This window comes from Hippocampus guttulatus, chromosome 8 (genome assembly GCF_054856545.1).
Source record: "Hippocampus guttulatus isolate MCC_2025c chromosome 8, RoL_Hgut_1.0, whole genome shotgun sequence".
NCBI lineage: Eukaryota > Metazoa > Chordata > Actinopteri > Syngnathiformes > Syngnathidae > Hippocampus > Hippocampus guttulatus.
In genome coordinates this window covers 10,166,734-10,180,437 of record NC_141268.1, presented here as the reverse complement: position 1 = coordinate 10,180,437, position 13,704 = coordinate 10,166,734, and the positions used below count along the sequence as shown (strand labels likewise).

The window sequence follows — 13,704 nt, the reverse complement described above, 5'->3', positions numbered from 1 at the left end:
AGAGAGCCAGCGCTGCGCAACCTTTTGTGCATATAAGCGAGTGACGTCACATAAGAACATCAGGAATTTTGCTACTGCGCCATGCACATAGATAACAATCACCGCAAACAATGTGAATGTCAAATAAACGACACACCAGGTGGTTAAAAAATCGTTAACGTAACTGAATGTTCTCTGTTCAACCCAACAAGACCCTAAGTGGGATGAAACATGTGGAGCAAGTCAGTGATCAGAGGATACATTTGTTTAGTTGGGAGAAGTGCGGGGTTGAAGGTAAGTGGGTCATTGAGAAAAATAAAACTACATTATGAAATACATGGTACGCTTCAAGCATTTATCAAACACAGTTTGATTTCGTAAACGTTTAAAATATTAATCTTGTAAGGTATAGTAGAATCAAGCCAGAATTGAAGCTCCAAAAATAGCGTTTCATGGAAGGTTTAAACAAAAATTCCAAAGTTAAGTTCCAAAAAATAGGGATTCTAGCAAAGTGTAAGATTTGTAGTTGGGGTTTCAAATCATGATTTCAAAGCCAGCATTTGGGTTTCAAGACCGGGTTTTGGATCGTGTGTGTGTTGACCTGGTGAAGACCACAAAAGTGGTAGTGAGACCCTTCATTCATTCGAGAGGGATTGCCTCCTATCTTCCTCTTTTTCCATCCTTCCATGTTTCTTTCCTTCTGTCCTTACTTTACAATTACACATCATTGTTTTCTTTCTTCCATGGCCGTCCTTCCTTCTTTCTTTTCCTTCGTCTTCTTTTAAAGTGGTTATCTACTTTTGGCTCACTGTGTGTGTGTGTGGGTATGTGTATATACATATATATATATATATATATATATATATATATATATATATATTCTCTCTCTCTCTCTCTCTCTATATATATATATATAAGATAAGATAAGAAAACCTTTATTAGTCTCGCAATGGAGAAATTCCCGATTCACAGCAGCAAAGTTATGAAAGGAAAAAGTAGAACAACAAAATATAGGAGCTGCTGGAAAGGCAGCCACTCACGCGGCGCCATTTTGAAGTCATATACATGTATATATACAGTATGTATTGTATCACATCTTACAAATACGTTGCGGCAGCTGATTAAAGACCGCTTGGGTCAATGCGCATTCAAATATCACATATACGTCAGAACAATTTTGCACCATTATTATTATAATTGTCATGCTGATGTTTGCAGGAATAATGGTTGTCACCTTGTTCAATATTTTTAAATCTAATGTTTTAGGAATATTTGGGCCCCTGTGTGGTGCGTCCATGCAGTTCTCAGGCCTTGCCCTCAGACATAATAAATGCGCGGCAAGCAGTAGATATTTGGAGGAAACGTTTTGAGTTGAACGGTCTGACTGAACCCGACCTCTCCAGCCAGTACATCATCGCCCATGTGCTCGGGGCTAAAACTGTGAGTTGCGGCTTGTCCTCGATGATATATTCGCTGACCGTATGTGACTCAGTTGTCCTTCTATAACTGTCAGATAGAAGGTGTCAAGCAGGTGAAGATGTCTGCATTTCTCACACAAGAGGAAACGCAGCGAATATGGAAGCTCTGCAAAAAACGCCTCGCCAGGTTTGGAGTCTATACTGACATTAGATGTATTTTATATCCATATGTAGTGACTTACAGTGATGTGTGTGAATGTTTCAGGATGCCTGTGCAGTATGTGATCGAGGAGTGGGACTTCAGAGATGTGACGCTGAAGATGAAGCCTCCCGTGTTCATCCCACGACCTGAAACTGAGGTTTGAGGGAACTCTGAAGCATTGCTGTCATTGATTAATCGACTTTGGCTCGGCTTTCATTACATTATAGCCATGTGTGTGTGTGTGTGTGAGTGTGTGATTGTGCGTGTGTGTGTGTGCGTGCGTGTGTGCGTGTGTGTGTGTGTGTGTTGGTGCAGGAATTGGTAGAATTGGTCCTAACTGATCTGCAGAGGAAGACCGGCTCACCTCTATGTTTGGAGGTGGGATGTGGCTCCGGTGCCATTTCTCTGAGCCTGCTGAAGCATCTACCTCAGGTTAGCGTTTCACTCATTTATTGACTGTAAGGCATTCATTTACTGTGTCACACTATTTGTATTCTCATCCATGTTAACTATTTATAGTAATATTTATCTTATAATCAATTATTTAGCCACTTTGCCCCCTGATGTAGCTAAATGACATCATTATAAAACTAAGCAAAATTATCATTAATAATAATAATGTGAAAAAAATAGTTTAATAAAATTCCAAACAGTTCATCATCCCTAATGAACAATAATTGTGGTTTCCACTGTAGCTTAAAGCCATTGCACTGGACCAAAGTGTGGAGGCTGTAGAGTTGACAAGAGAAAATGCATTAAGGTAACTTGTAATTTCTGTCATTAAAATTTGTGCGTGTGCGTGTGCGCGTGCGTGTGTGTGTGTTTTAACATCCAGTATGTTAATTCCAATTATTTTGACAGGTTAGGACTTCAAGACAGACTCAAGGTTTATCACGTAGATGTCACAAAAGGTAACCGAATGGTGATCAACACTGTATTTATTGTAAACACACACGCACGCACGCACACACACACACACATATACACACACACACACACGCACACACACATACACGAAAGAAAAAAATAAATGTTGATAAATTCATTGTTTGTCTGATGTCTTTGCCAGATGCCGAGACGGTGTTGAATCTGTGCAGCAATGTCGCCGTGTTGGTCAGTAACCCTCCCTATCTCTTCTCAGAAGATATGCCTTCACTGGAACCAGAAATTTTGAGGTAACGAACCAAGATCGAAACTTCCTGAGTAGAGCTATATGCTGACTTTTGAACGTTTCCCATCTAAAAACAGTCCAATACAGCTGTGCATTCATTATTAGGATTGTATTTCCAAGATGGTTAAATCGAGAAGGACACATGATATTTAAAAATAGCAAAGTAGTGCATTTATGGCGAAACAGAAATGGTTTATAGATGAAATCAAAACAAAATGAATTGTCAATTTAAGTATCGTTTAACTTTGGAGGACATGCTATGCCAGAGCTCTTATGACAATTTAGGTCCTCCTGATTGATCTAGACCAGTGGTTCTCAAACTTTAGACACAAAGTACTACCTCAAAAAAGTACGGTAGTTGGTTTTCCAACAACCACTCTGATGACCAACATTGAAATACAGTGCAGTAGTAAACTCAAATGTTCATCAAAAATCAAGCAGATCTTTTATTCCTTCAAAGTATAGCCACTGTAACATTGAGCACAGTTTCAACATGAGCGCTGTGCTTAAATGTAGGAAAATTAAAAACTATTGCATGTAAATGTTTGAAAACAAATGTTTTGTCCTTAAAATGTTAAATACAACTGAACGGAACTATAGTGGAGTAAAAAAAAAAGCTGTAGTCCTTTACATTTAAGTCATTCTTTCATTGGGTGGTACTTGGACCACACTGAGAATCGCTCAGCTGGTTGCTTGACTTGGCTCTAGCTTTAACATGTTAGCACAGGTACTGACACTCTCTACCATTAGATATTATCACTAACATTTTTGGAGTGTTTTTCAGGGTACTCATAAATTCTTCACAGAAAAGCTCGTGCTAAAATTTGGACACAATCTCTAGGGTATGCAAAAATGTGAAACATACACAATGTCACTATGCACCCTTCGCTGATTTCCTTTCAAGCTATTTAGTCACATGTTAGCACATTAAAAAAAAAATTAAAAACCATAAATAGAACCAAATAAATAAATAAAAGAGAGAATTTATTTCACTCCCAGGACATAACAAGGAGACATAGGTAAATAAACTGTGGTAAATTAGTGTGCCTCTTTATCTTTAGCTGAAAACTAGCATGATTAGCTCAGCCCTCTTGCTTTTGCCAGTCTTTTAGACATGTTTTGGACAAATCATCCATCCAGCCATCCATTATTTGATGACATGGGGTCCAGTACTTCTGAACAGTGCTGTGTACATCATATAAAATTATTATTTTTAAAAACATTAGATGTCCATTGACAGAAATGTTCTTTTATATATGTTGGCAGGTTTGAGGACCACGCCGCTTTGGACGGGGGAAAAGACGGCTTGAAAGTGATCCGCGAGATTTTAACCCTGGCTCCACAGATTCTGTCGGATGATGGGTAATGCCCAGATGTAATTCCCCCACCCCCTAACAACCCAAGTATGGTTTTGCCCCTGAGCCTTTTTAATAAGTCATGTGCTCCACACAAAAGCTGCTTGTGATAATCTTGTGCTATTGTAATTGCATTTCAATCAATCCTGTGCTCTGTTGCCGCATAAACAACAGCTGCGTTTACTTGGAGGTGGACCCCAGACACCCTCAGCTCATTCAGGACTGGCTGGAGGTCAACGTAGAGTGGCTGCGTTTGGCAGAGACACGTCACGACATCACCAGCAGGTCCGTCTGCAGAGCGCAATGCTGAATGCGATAGAGTAGACCCATGACTGTGCATTAGATTTCCACCGCACGGACAATCGTAACTTTATTTCCAAATTAGACACGAAGTGCACGTAATGCTCTGCGCTGCCTTCCCATCCGATGTTCAAATTCGCAAAGGATGACTTTGATTTGTTTGTGTTTCCCAGGCCTAGGTTTTGCATCCTTCGTAAAGACAAGTCCAACGACCGCAAGCTGCACTTGGGTTGAGAAAGCGAGATCCTATTATGTTGGCTTTAGGCCAGGTCACCGGAGCCCTTGCTGACCAGCCCCCCTTCCCCCTCCACTCCCGAGCTGGAAAACACGCGCCGGCTTTAATCGCTCAATATTCTCTGGTATTATTTCCAGCAGGAATCATCCAAATCAACCCACTACTGCGCTTTTTAATCTGCGTGCGTCCCATGCCACAGAAAAATGTGTGTGCGATGGCACAAGAGCGGCTCAAAGCAGAAGGTAATTACCAAGGCTTTTCTTAGAAGCCTCTCTCTCAGAAATCGTACCCTCCTCCCTGGAAGCATTTTGTAGTTCTGTGAATCGCCTGATGAATGGTCCTCCCCTTTGCCCGTCCACTCACTGACTCAGATGCAGGAGCGCGCGCACGCACACATGCGAGCACAATGTGGCCATTACTGCCTCGTGCAATCTCGCGCACACTCGAAGCTCACAGGCTTCATGGTCTCTTTTTATTCCTGAGCTGATCGAATGGCTGAAACATTTCCCGTACGTCGCCAAGGCCAAAACAATCCTCATTTGGAACAACACCAAAATTGTCATCGTCCTCCTTGTTTCACTGAATATCAAAGGGGAAGGATTGACATGTAACATTTCCTAGAAATCAGTCAAGTAGTTTTAGTGTAATTCATTTTAGCACAAACAAAGGACCATCGCCTCGGGAGAAAAGCCCTCGTGCGTGCGAATATATATGCGGAACAATATTTGAAAATAAAAGCTTTAATTTCAGACTGAGGAATCTGATATTTATACATACACGACTGATCTATGGCTGGGGTCAATCAGACCACTTCATATACAATGTATACACTGCCATTTAAATGTTTGGGGATCACATAGAAATGTTCTTATTTAAAAAAACAAAACATTTTTTGAGCACACATCAACAATGTCCGCATTTTATTGATGATTAATTTAATGTTATCTTCATTGGGGAAAAAAAGCATTATTCTACTTCAAATTATATAAGTCCGACATTTTCAAATGAGGTTTTGAATTGTAGTGTATATACAGTTGTGCCCGTGAGTTGACATATATCTGCAGAATGTGTCAATGAGTGATCAAGAAAAACATTTTTTAGGGGAGGAGAATTCAAATGAAATTAGAAGGTATTTCCAAATAGCATGATCATTAAACAAATAATACCAATTAGATGGTCCCCATTTAGTCATTAGACATATTTTCCGAAGAATTGCCCATATTTCACAAATTCTGCCAGCGAATGTAAATTATGATTTTCTTTCAAAAACAAGTGGTTTCCGGACGACCTCAAACTTTTGAACAGTCGTGCATATAATATGTGATTCTAAAAACAAATGAAAACCTCAGGGGAAAGTTTTCACATTGCACCCAAAACATTTAACCCACAAATCGTATATGTATACAGCTCTGGAAAAAATTTGGAAACTCCTACAACATTATTATTATTCAAATGCCCGGCCACCGAAGTGTCACTAATATACAAATAAACTGAATTGTTTGTCGTTTTCTGCCAATGTGCATGAGTAGTTGTCATATTTTTACTCCAAGAACCATCTAAAAAAATACTTGGCTCTCCAAGTACCACCAACATGATTAAATTGATAACAGTAGCATATTAGGTCTAGTTCATGAATAACGAGACAGACGTTTTATTCCAAAAACGTAAGTATTTGAGGTTATGGAAAGATAGCATAACATTTTGCACAGTCTGAACATTAACGAGTTGCTGAAATATAGGAAGAAAAAAAGGCTTGTATGATGATTTAAGAGTTTTAATAAAAATTATACCTGGGGGGGTATAAAAAAAACACAATTCTGAGAAGTTGTGCGCAAATCTTTTGTAGTAAAATACAACTAAACTGTGTTTGTTTGTTTGTCACTCCCCCCGTACGACTAAGGAAGCCCGCGCCCACGAGTGGTACTGTAACCACATTTTTTCAATCGCTGGTCGAATGTATATGATTGCGATGAAGCGTAGCAAGCATCATTGGCCCGCAAGTCCATCCTTGATTTTGAAGTCATCTTTTTGTTTCGTTTGTTTAATATACAGAGTAGTGGTCACTTGTTTTTTTTTCCCCCCCAAAACCAGTATATACTGTTTGTTATTGAAAAACTGTAACTACATTTATTTATTTATTATAACCACTTAAGTTTTTGGAATCAGACTGAAGTGGTTGAATAAGGTAATGGTCAAAAAAACAACGACACATTGCACATGTAAAAGGTAGAAAAAGGGTTTTACTGAAAAAAATAAAACGGCAAAGGTATGTAAATGGAATCAGTGTATGTACATCTCATGCAATCCAGTCCAAATGATATACCCGCTCACACACACACGCGCGCGCGCTTGCGCACACGCACTCGTGCGCGCTGATATCAACTCAATTTATACACGTTTTTAAAAAATATAATAATGACCCTGTGTCCAAAGTTCTGAAGCAGCAAATGTCATTTCCATGTGGGGGCGGGGGGATAAAAGGAACAGTTTGTGTGTTTGTCCCCCTTTGCAGTTGAGATAAGCCTCATACCTTGAAAGGGTATTCCTGTAAGAAACGCAGCAGAGGCCTTGGGAGTGGTAGCTGGTCATGGCGCTCCGAATGCCTGTTGATGACCAGGCGGGTAAGGTGCTGCAGGGAGGGCAGGCTCTGCGGCTTGTACACGGGCCGCCTTAATTTTAGCACCACAGACGCCGAGGACTCCTGGATTGTCACTTTGGAAGTAGCCTTTTTGGCCGCCGTGCCCCCCTCCTCGTCTGCCGCGCTCCTCTCCGGTCCCATGTAGTGCTGGACCAGGCTGGGCACGTTGGGGAAAGACGACAAGCTGGGCCGAGCCGGCGAGCTGCAGTCCAGCAAGAAGCGGGTACAGCTGTACTGGATGCGTATGCTGGTGGGACCGCGGGCCGTCTTGACGGAGAGGGTGAGCATGTACAAAGGGTGGCTGCTGTCTCGTACCAGAAAAGCCCCCTCAGAGGCCTCTTGAAGTGCACCGTGCGCCTGGGCCGCACTTATAGCTCCCCAGTACCACCCTACACACATACCGCCATGTTAGCACATCGCTTAGCACATCTCAAGACAAGTCCTCGACCCAAAAATATGCCTCAAAAGTTGAAATCATTGTCATGTGATACGACTAAAGAACAATTGTCAAACCCAAGATCTGGAAATAATGCCAAGAGGGCTTGGTTTAGATGGTCACAACAATTTTTGAGGTTATGAATCGTGTCCAGCCTCGGAATTTGTTGTCACGCAACACAAGACTCTTGCGCTTTTGAGTTTTCATTTGTTTCTTTTATATTTGTGACATAGATGTATTTTTCATATAGTTGTCACAGTCAAATATGGAGTGTGACGAATTCTAGCTAGAGCAGAGGCGTGAGAACACGTCTTGACGCGGCACGAGAAAGCACACCAACCAAGAAGTTAGCACCGGATAATCACTGCTAATGCATTTGATTTGCATTTTATTTACTGCCTTCAAGCATTTTCATCCAAATATCGACTGTTAAAATGACCTTTTTAGGTTACACACAATGAACTGCTTTGAGCGGTAGTGAAAAAAATACGTTGTCACGCAGCACAGATACCTTTGTACTCCCTTTTTTTTCTTTTTTCTTTTTTTAAATTGGTTCGAAATTTCTGGCCTGCAAGTGTTTTTCAGAACAATATTTACTGTAATCATGAGGTTTTGGGGATATGAACCAGACACAATGAACTATGCGCAGCACATAAGAATACGGCGGCACAAGAAAGCACACTCAATTACCGCTCTACTTATTGTATATTTCATTTGTTTGTTATTGATGGCCTAGAAGTGTTTTTCATACAATTAATCGCAGTCGATATTTGAAATATCGACTGTTGTTATGCTTTTACTACTGCGTTATCTTCAGTTATTGATAGACAAAATGGCGTGTTCTGATGTGTACCGTAGAAGACCTCTCTGCTTAAGAAACTTATAACATGATTTTTTTGTTTGTTTGTTTGTTTTTGACATCTGATTTCTAAATATGTTTTCCATTATTCTGTCGGTCAGATTTGTTCTGAAACAAAAGCACGGGCAGTCGTGACAAAGTTTATACATTTATGATTTCGCAGTTACTGTATAACCGAGGGCAACTTTAGTTGCAATGCGCCCTCTGCCACAAAAACAAATTGGACAGCCCAAATCCAAGTCCATAAATGTGTTCTTATTTGTCTTTAGATTATGTAAAGCCATCACAAACGACACCGCTAACCGCAAAGAGGAAAAGGTGTGACGCTGGCGACTGAACACAAATGTAACTTATCGTTACTCAGTCCTGTACGAACAATGCAGGCGATGACATATCAATTACGTAACGCAAATACAGGGGCTTTTTTCTTTCCAACAGAGTTCAATTCCTACTGCATAACCCTAATTTGCACTTAAATCGGAACCACATCACAGTAACAGTCGAGATGAAAAATACATTTAGTCCATGAATGTAAAACAATCAAATGAAAAACTGTGAACACAGTGATGAGAAGTCAAGATGGCGCCCGAGTTGGCAGCCGTCAGCAAGTGCTCTCATGAGCCTTGCTTTTTTTTGTTGTTTTGTGTTTGTTTTGTCACTTTGTGTTGTTTACGTCGTGTGGACCTGATGTGGACTTTTTTCAGCATTTTTTGGCCACGACATTCATCAAGGAGGAGACTCTGTGCTCGGTGGTTGCGCCTTCTCGGCAGCATGGGTATACCAGCACTGTTTTTGACTGGGAGGAATGTCGGCGCCATTTGACTGTCGTTGCTGGACAGTCCGGGGCGCTTGTGTCTTGCGCCTGGAATGGGCAGCATTTTTCACAGCCCCGCTTTGTTCAGCGGAGAGATCGGTGCTGTTGAACGGTCTGCGGCTGGATGGATGTAAGGCTTGAGGAGCCGACGATGAGAAGAAAGGAGCGTTAGCGCGGAGCGCCGATGCGGATGTGGAACTGGGAGTCGCAGCTTGGAGTTTGAAGCGGATTACGTGGGACAGGAGAAGTGAACTCATCTCTTTTCGTCAATGGACGCTACAGCTTCGTGTTTGCATTCAAAACTTAGCTTGTAGCAGACGTGTGCACATTTTCAGCATGACGTCTCTGATCCACTGGTGAAAGGACACTTTGATCCTCTCCTCTTTCATCTAGAACTGCTTCAGACAACAAAGTGTATGCAGAAAAGTGGTGAAGATTGCACGACTGTCTGTGTCCTATGTGTTGTGTTGTGTTATTTTTGTTATTTTGACTTCAAAATGGCGCCGCGAGAGTGGCTGCCTTTCCAGCAGCTCCTATATTTTGTTGTTCTACTTCTTCCTTTCATAACTTTGCTGCTGTGAATTGGGAATTTCTCCATTGCGAGACTAATAAAGGTGTTCTTATCTTATCTTATCTTATAACTGAGCGTGCCCTTCCACATGGCAATGTATCCTTTTTACGCTGCTGAACAAACGAGATGATTGCGCGCTGTTCATAACCTCAAAATGTTGTAATGTATAATGGGACCATCGTAAACCGAGCACCCCTGCCCCCCATACATTTTACCAAGCACATGCCCTGTTCACTTACACATGTGGTGAATTTTTAAAAAAATCTACACACCCCTGTTCAAATGGCAAGTTTTTGTCATAAAAATAAAAACAATGTGGCCTGTACCATGTACAACTCTATTGAATGTGTTTATGTATTCATTTAAACTTTTGGAGTTGTAATCTGAGATAACATGGTTGCAAAGGTGTGAACAACCTTTTAACTCATTCACTCCCAAAGAAACTAACTCAAACACCCCCTCGCCATTCCACGTCTCTGTGGCATCTTCAAATGAGTCGTTTTACTTAATTTTAGTTTAGTGAGAAAAATACTAGGGAGAGTCCACCGTGTCAGCATGTATGTATTGTATTGTATTGTGTATGCTCATATACCACACCTGATGTTTCTAAGTGGCAGAAGTTGCTCGCAATGGCCTGCAGATCCTTGGTGGGATCCCATAGTGACGTGCTGCTCTGGAGGCAAGGCGCTGGCGCAGCCGTCCCTGCCCGCATGCCCCTGTGGGGGGCCTCAGTTGTTGTAGCAGTGGGCAAAAGACCTCGGGGACTGAAAATAGCATGATCGCTTTATTAGGGTTCAGTCGTGAACAAACAAAAGCAAAGAGTCATGCATCGTTGAAATTTTGAATGCATCTGTAATGACATCAGTGTAACTGCGAGTGACAAACACAACAAATGGGCCACTCCCAGGAACCAACATAATGTGTTTAACTTTGTCATAATGAGGCTAATGCAGTAATAATAGCAGTTTGCAAACGCAACAAATGTTTACATCAGAGCTAACTGACTGGAATCAGTTTTTGTCATTCAGTTTTCAACACGGCCCTGTACTACATCATAACAAGCAAAATTTGTCATAAGTATTAAATACTTCCGCCAAACGCAAAAAAAAAAAAAATTCACAGGATTCGGTATGTTCGGAATAAACAGTGATAATATCAATTTAAATACTACCAAAAAAAAAGCATACAATACAGTTTCACTCAGGTGGCAACATAATGTTATTTTGTCTTTTATTATAGGCCAAAATGTCAGAATAATAAAGATTAAAAAGTAATGCTGGTTCGAAAGCTATTTATAAACACAACAACTGGTAAAAGCCGAGTTTACTCCCAAGAGTCACTATAAAGTGCAGTTGGACTTTTAGCATGGCCTAAAAGGTCAAGATAGGACGAAAATGGTGAAGATATCTGTTCAAATGCTATTTACAAACACAACAAATGTTCACAGCAGAGTTACACTGTAATGTGTTTTCAAGATTTTGTTTCAACAGCCCAAAACGTCATAGAATTAGGATTAAACCGTGATACCAGTTTGAAAGCGATTTACAGACACGGCAAATGTCAATCAATTTCTGTAAATGCGTATATTACACTGTACTTGTATTTTTTGCACGTTCGAAATAAATTCTTCGGGCAAAAAAATGCGCATAGCAGTTTACGCCGACAAGCCAGTGCCGTGTGTGATTTAGGTTGCGGTATGTCCTTTTTAAAAAAAAAATCTGAATTATTTTTACACAACACATTAAAAATACCGGTTTAAATTGTATAAACAGACGCAAGACTTCCTTCCCCGCCAAACAAGTCATGCGTAATCGATTTTTTTTTAAAAAGTCGTAAACAAATAATTTCCCTCATGTTTACTTTATGCAGGAGTTACCCTTATTTGGGTCCAGTGGAGTTGTTTGTTGGTTTATCATGCACGCATCCAAAGTCATAGTACAACTATAAAACAGTATCATCCCGAGAAAAATAAATAATCCCTCATCGAGGCACAATTTTAAAACGAATACTGAGACTATTGTTCACGGGTACAACCAAATAGTCACAGTTTTGTACAGTATTTATCATTAAATAACTTTAAGGTTTTAAATTAGAATGGACTTCCTGCGATTCTGATGAGAATCACTTTATCCATATGCTTTATAATGCAATTTCTAGTGGTGAATTTATACATACAGCGCACACACATTCATATATGTATATATATATATATATATGTGTATATATATATATATATGAATAAATAAATAAATAACGATCTTATTCTACTGTATTAAATTAAATTCTGTGTGTGTTGAAGCGATCTAATAATACATTGATTCGCACGGAGGTCTTTTGTTGTTGACTTAAAAAGCAAACAAAGAAATGATGTACTCACCCTGGCACACAGAGAATCATACTACTTCTTCAAGCCACACTCCAATTCCAGTAGTAACGCACTCCTCGCTTTTTGTTCAAAAAAGACAAAGATAAGCTAATTTAAAAAAAAAAAAGCTTGTAAGAAAAAACATGAAATAAAAAACAAACAAGCGCTGGTTCACCAAACCAATTTCGGTAAACGCGCGTCACTGTCGATCGCCAAAATATACGACGTTTGTTCAAGTGGTACCTTTTAAATAACAGAGTCCGGTTTAGCGGCCTCGTTTTGTGGATTGTGTTGTCGCCAGAATCGGGAGCTTCCAATGTGCGAAGGGAGCGCAGCGAAAAGTCTTGGCTTTTTTAAAATTGACTGTTTCCTAGAAGTCTATTCCGAGAACGCCTTTCGGCACTGGCAGCTCTGACGTCACTGACTCCGGACGACGTGCACGCGCGCAAGCGATCCCCGACACAGTCTCCTTGCGCAATTTTTTTTAAAACAAGCGTACAGCCCGAAATGCGACTCTTCGTGGCAAATAATCCTTCTATACTTTGGGTGTTTTTTTTTATTCCGATGTACGCGCGCGTGAGTGTGCGTGCATTTCAGTGTGCGCGCATTTCAGTGTGCGCGCCCCTCCTCTTGTTCTCGGTGCCCGCCCGCTGGCTTCTGCGTTCGCTGAAGCGGCGCGCGCTCCCGGGAATCGAGCGCTGGTTTCTCTCTACACGCTTTCCAGGAATAAGCTTGCCTGCGCTTTGACTCCGCCCCGCCGAGCCGCCCCCGGTGCGGGCTTCATTCTGGGAATTCACCGCCTCGACATTAAAGATACTAGTCGTGCCTGGCAGGGGCGTTTCTTCACCCCCCGTTGGCCCAGATAAAATGGACCATGGAGGTAATATTTTCAGACTGATAAACACACAACCACGTGGGGGAAAAAAAGGATAAGCGGCTCGGATAATGGATGGATGGATGGAATGGGAAACGAGATTTTAATAATTGCTGACACCATGCTATTAAGTCTACAGTACCGTGCTGATGCCTTTTTTTCTTGCTGACCTTGGCTTGAGCAAAATCGCAGCGTATACGAGGTTTTCAGTCGTTGATATGGACCAATATTGGCTGTTTCTCTGAGTCATCTCACCACCAGAGTGCAGCAATAGCAAGGGGCCCTACGCGGAGGGTTTCCGACCCCTTGTCGTTGCAGTGCAGTGATATGAGCAGTCTCATACGATTGCGTGATCAGAAATCGGGACAGAATCTTGGGGTTTTCATTTATTTGTAATGAAGGTGGCTTCACGCAGGAGTCTGTGTGTCTCTTCTTCAGCCACAGTACAAGGTAGCTTGTGCTCGAAAAGCTCATCCGTACCTTGTTA

At 41.1% G+C, this 13,704-nt stretch overlaps 2 protein-coding genes across 4 annotated transcripts; one reads left to right on the top strand and one right to left on the bottom strand.

Moving 5' to 3' along the window:
- The first annotated feature begins 61 nt into the window (after nucleotides 1-61).
- On the top strand, nucleotides 62-5,409 carry hemk1 (HemK methyltransferase family member 1). Of its 2 annotated transcripts, XM_086116793.1 has the most exons (11): nucleotides 65-273; nucleotides 1,246-1,419; nucleotides 1,493-1,584; nucleotides 1,663-1,756; nucleotides 1,915-2,031; nucleotides 2,295-2,359; nucleotides 2,461-2,510; nucleotides 2,669-2,774; nucleotides 4,037-4,132; nucleotides 4,300-4,410; nucleotides 4,599-5,409. In XM_086116793.1, the coding sequence occupies exons 1-11, from the start codon at nucleotides 211-213 to the stop codon at nucleotides 4,657-4,659; spliced, it is 1,029 nt and encodes a 342-aa protein (XP_085972919.1). In that variant the 5' UTR covers nucleotides 65-210; the 3' UTR covers nucleotides 4,660-5,409. The 2 variants fall into 2 exon arrangements, with proteins under 2 accessions (XP_085972920.1, XP_085972919.1); XM_086116794.1 differs by lacking the exon at nucleotides 4,599-5,409 and having other exon boundaries at nucleotides 62-273; nucleotides 4,037-4,173; nucleotides 4,300-4,407.
- Nucleotides 5,410-6,880: 1,471 nt separating this feature from the next.
- Nucleotides 6,881-12,749, bottom strand: LOC147201078 (cytokine-inducible SH2-containing protein-like). 2 transcript variants are annotated; one of them, XM_086116796.1, is made up of 4 exons: nucleotides 12,587-12,749; nucleotides 12,356-12,423; nucleotides 10,576-10,742; nucleotides 6,881-7,687 (listed from the first exon to the last, which is right to left on the bottom strand). In XM_086116796.1, the coding sequence occupies exons 2-4, from the start codon at nucleotides 12,373-12,375 to the stop codon at nucleotides 7,185-7,187; spliced, it is 690 nt and encodes a 229-aa protein (XP_085972922.1). In that variant the 5' UTR covers nucleotides 12,376-12,423; nucleotides 12,587-12,749; the 3' UTR covers nucleotides 6,881-7,184. The 2 variants fall into 2 exon arrangements, with proteins under 2 accessions (XP_085972922.1, XP_085972921.1); XM_086116795.1 differs by having other exon boundaries at nucleotides 12,356-12,741.
- Nucleotides 12,750-13,704: the final 955 nt, after the last annotated feature.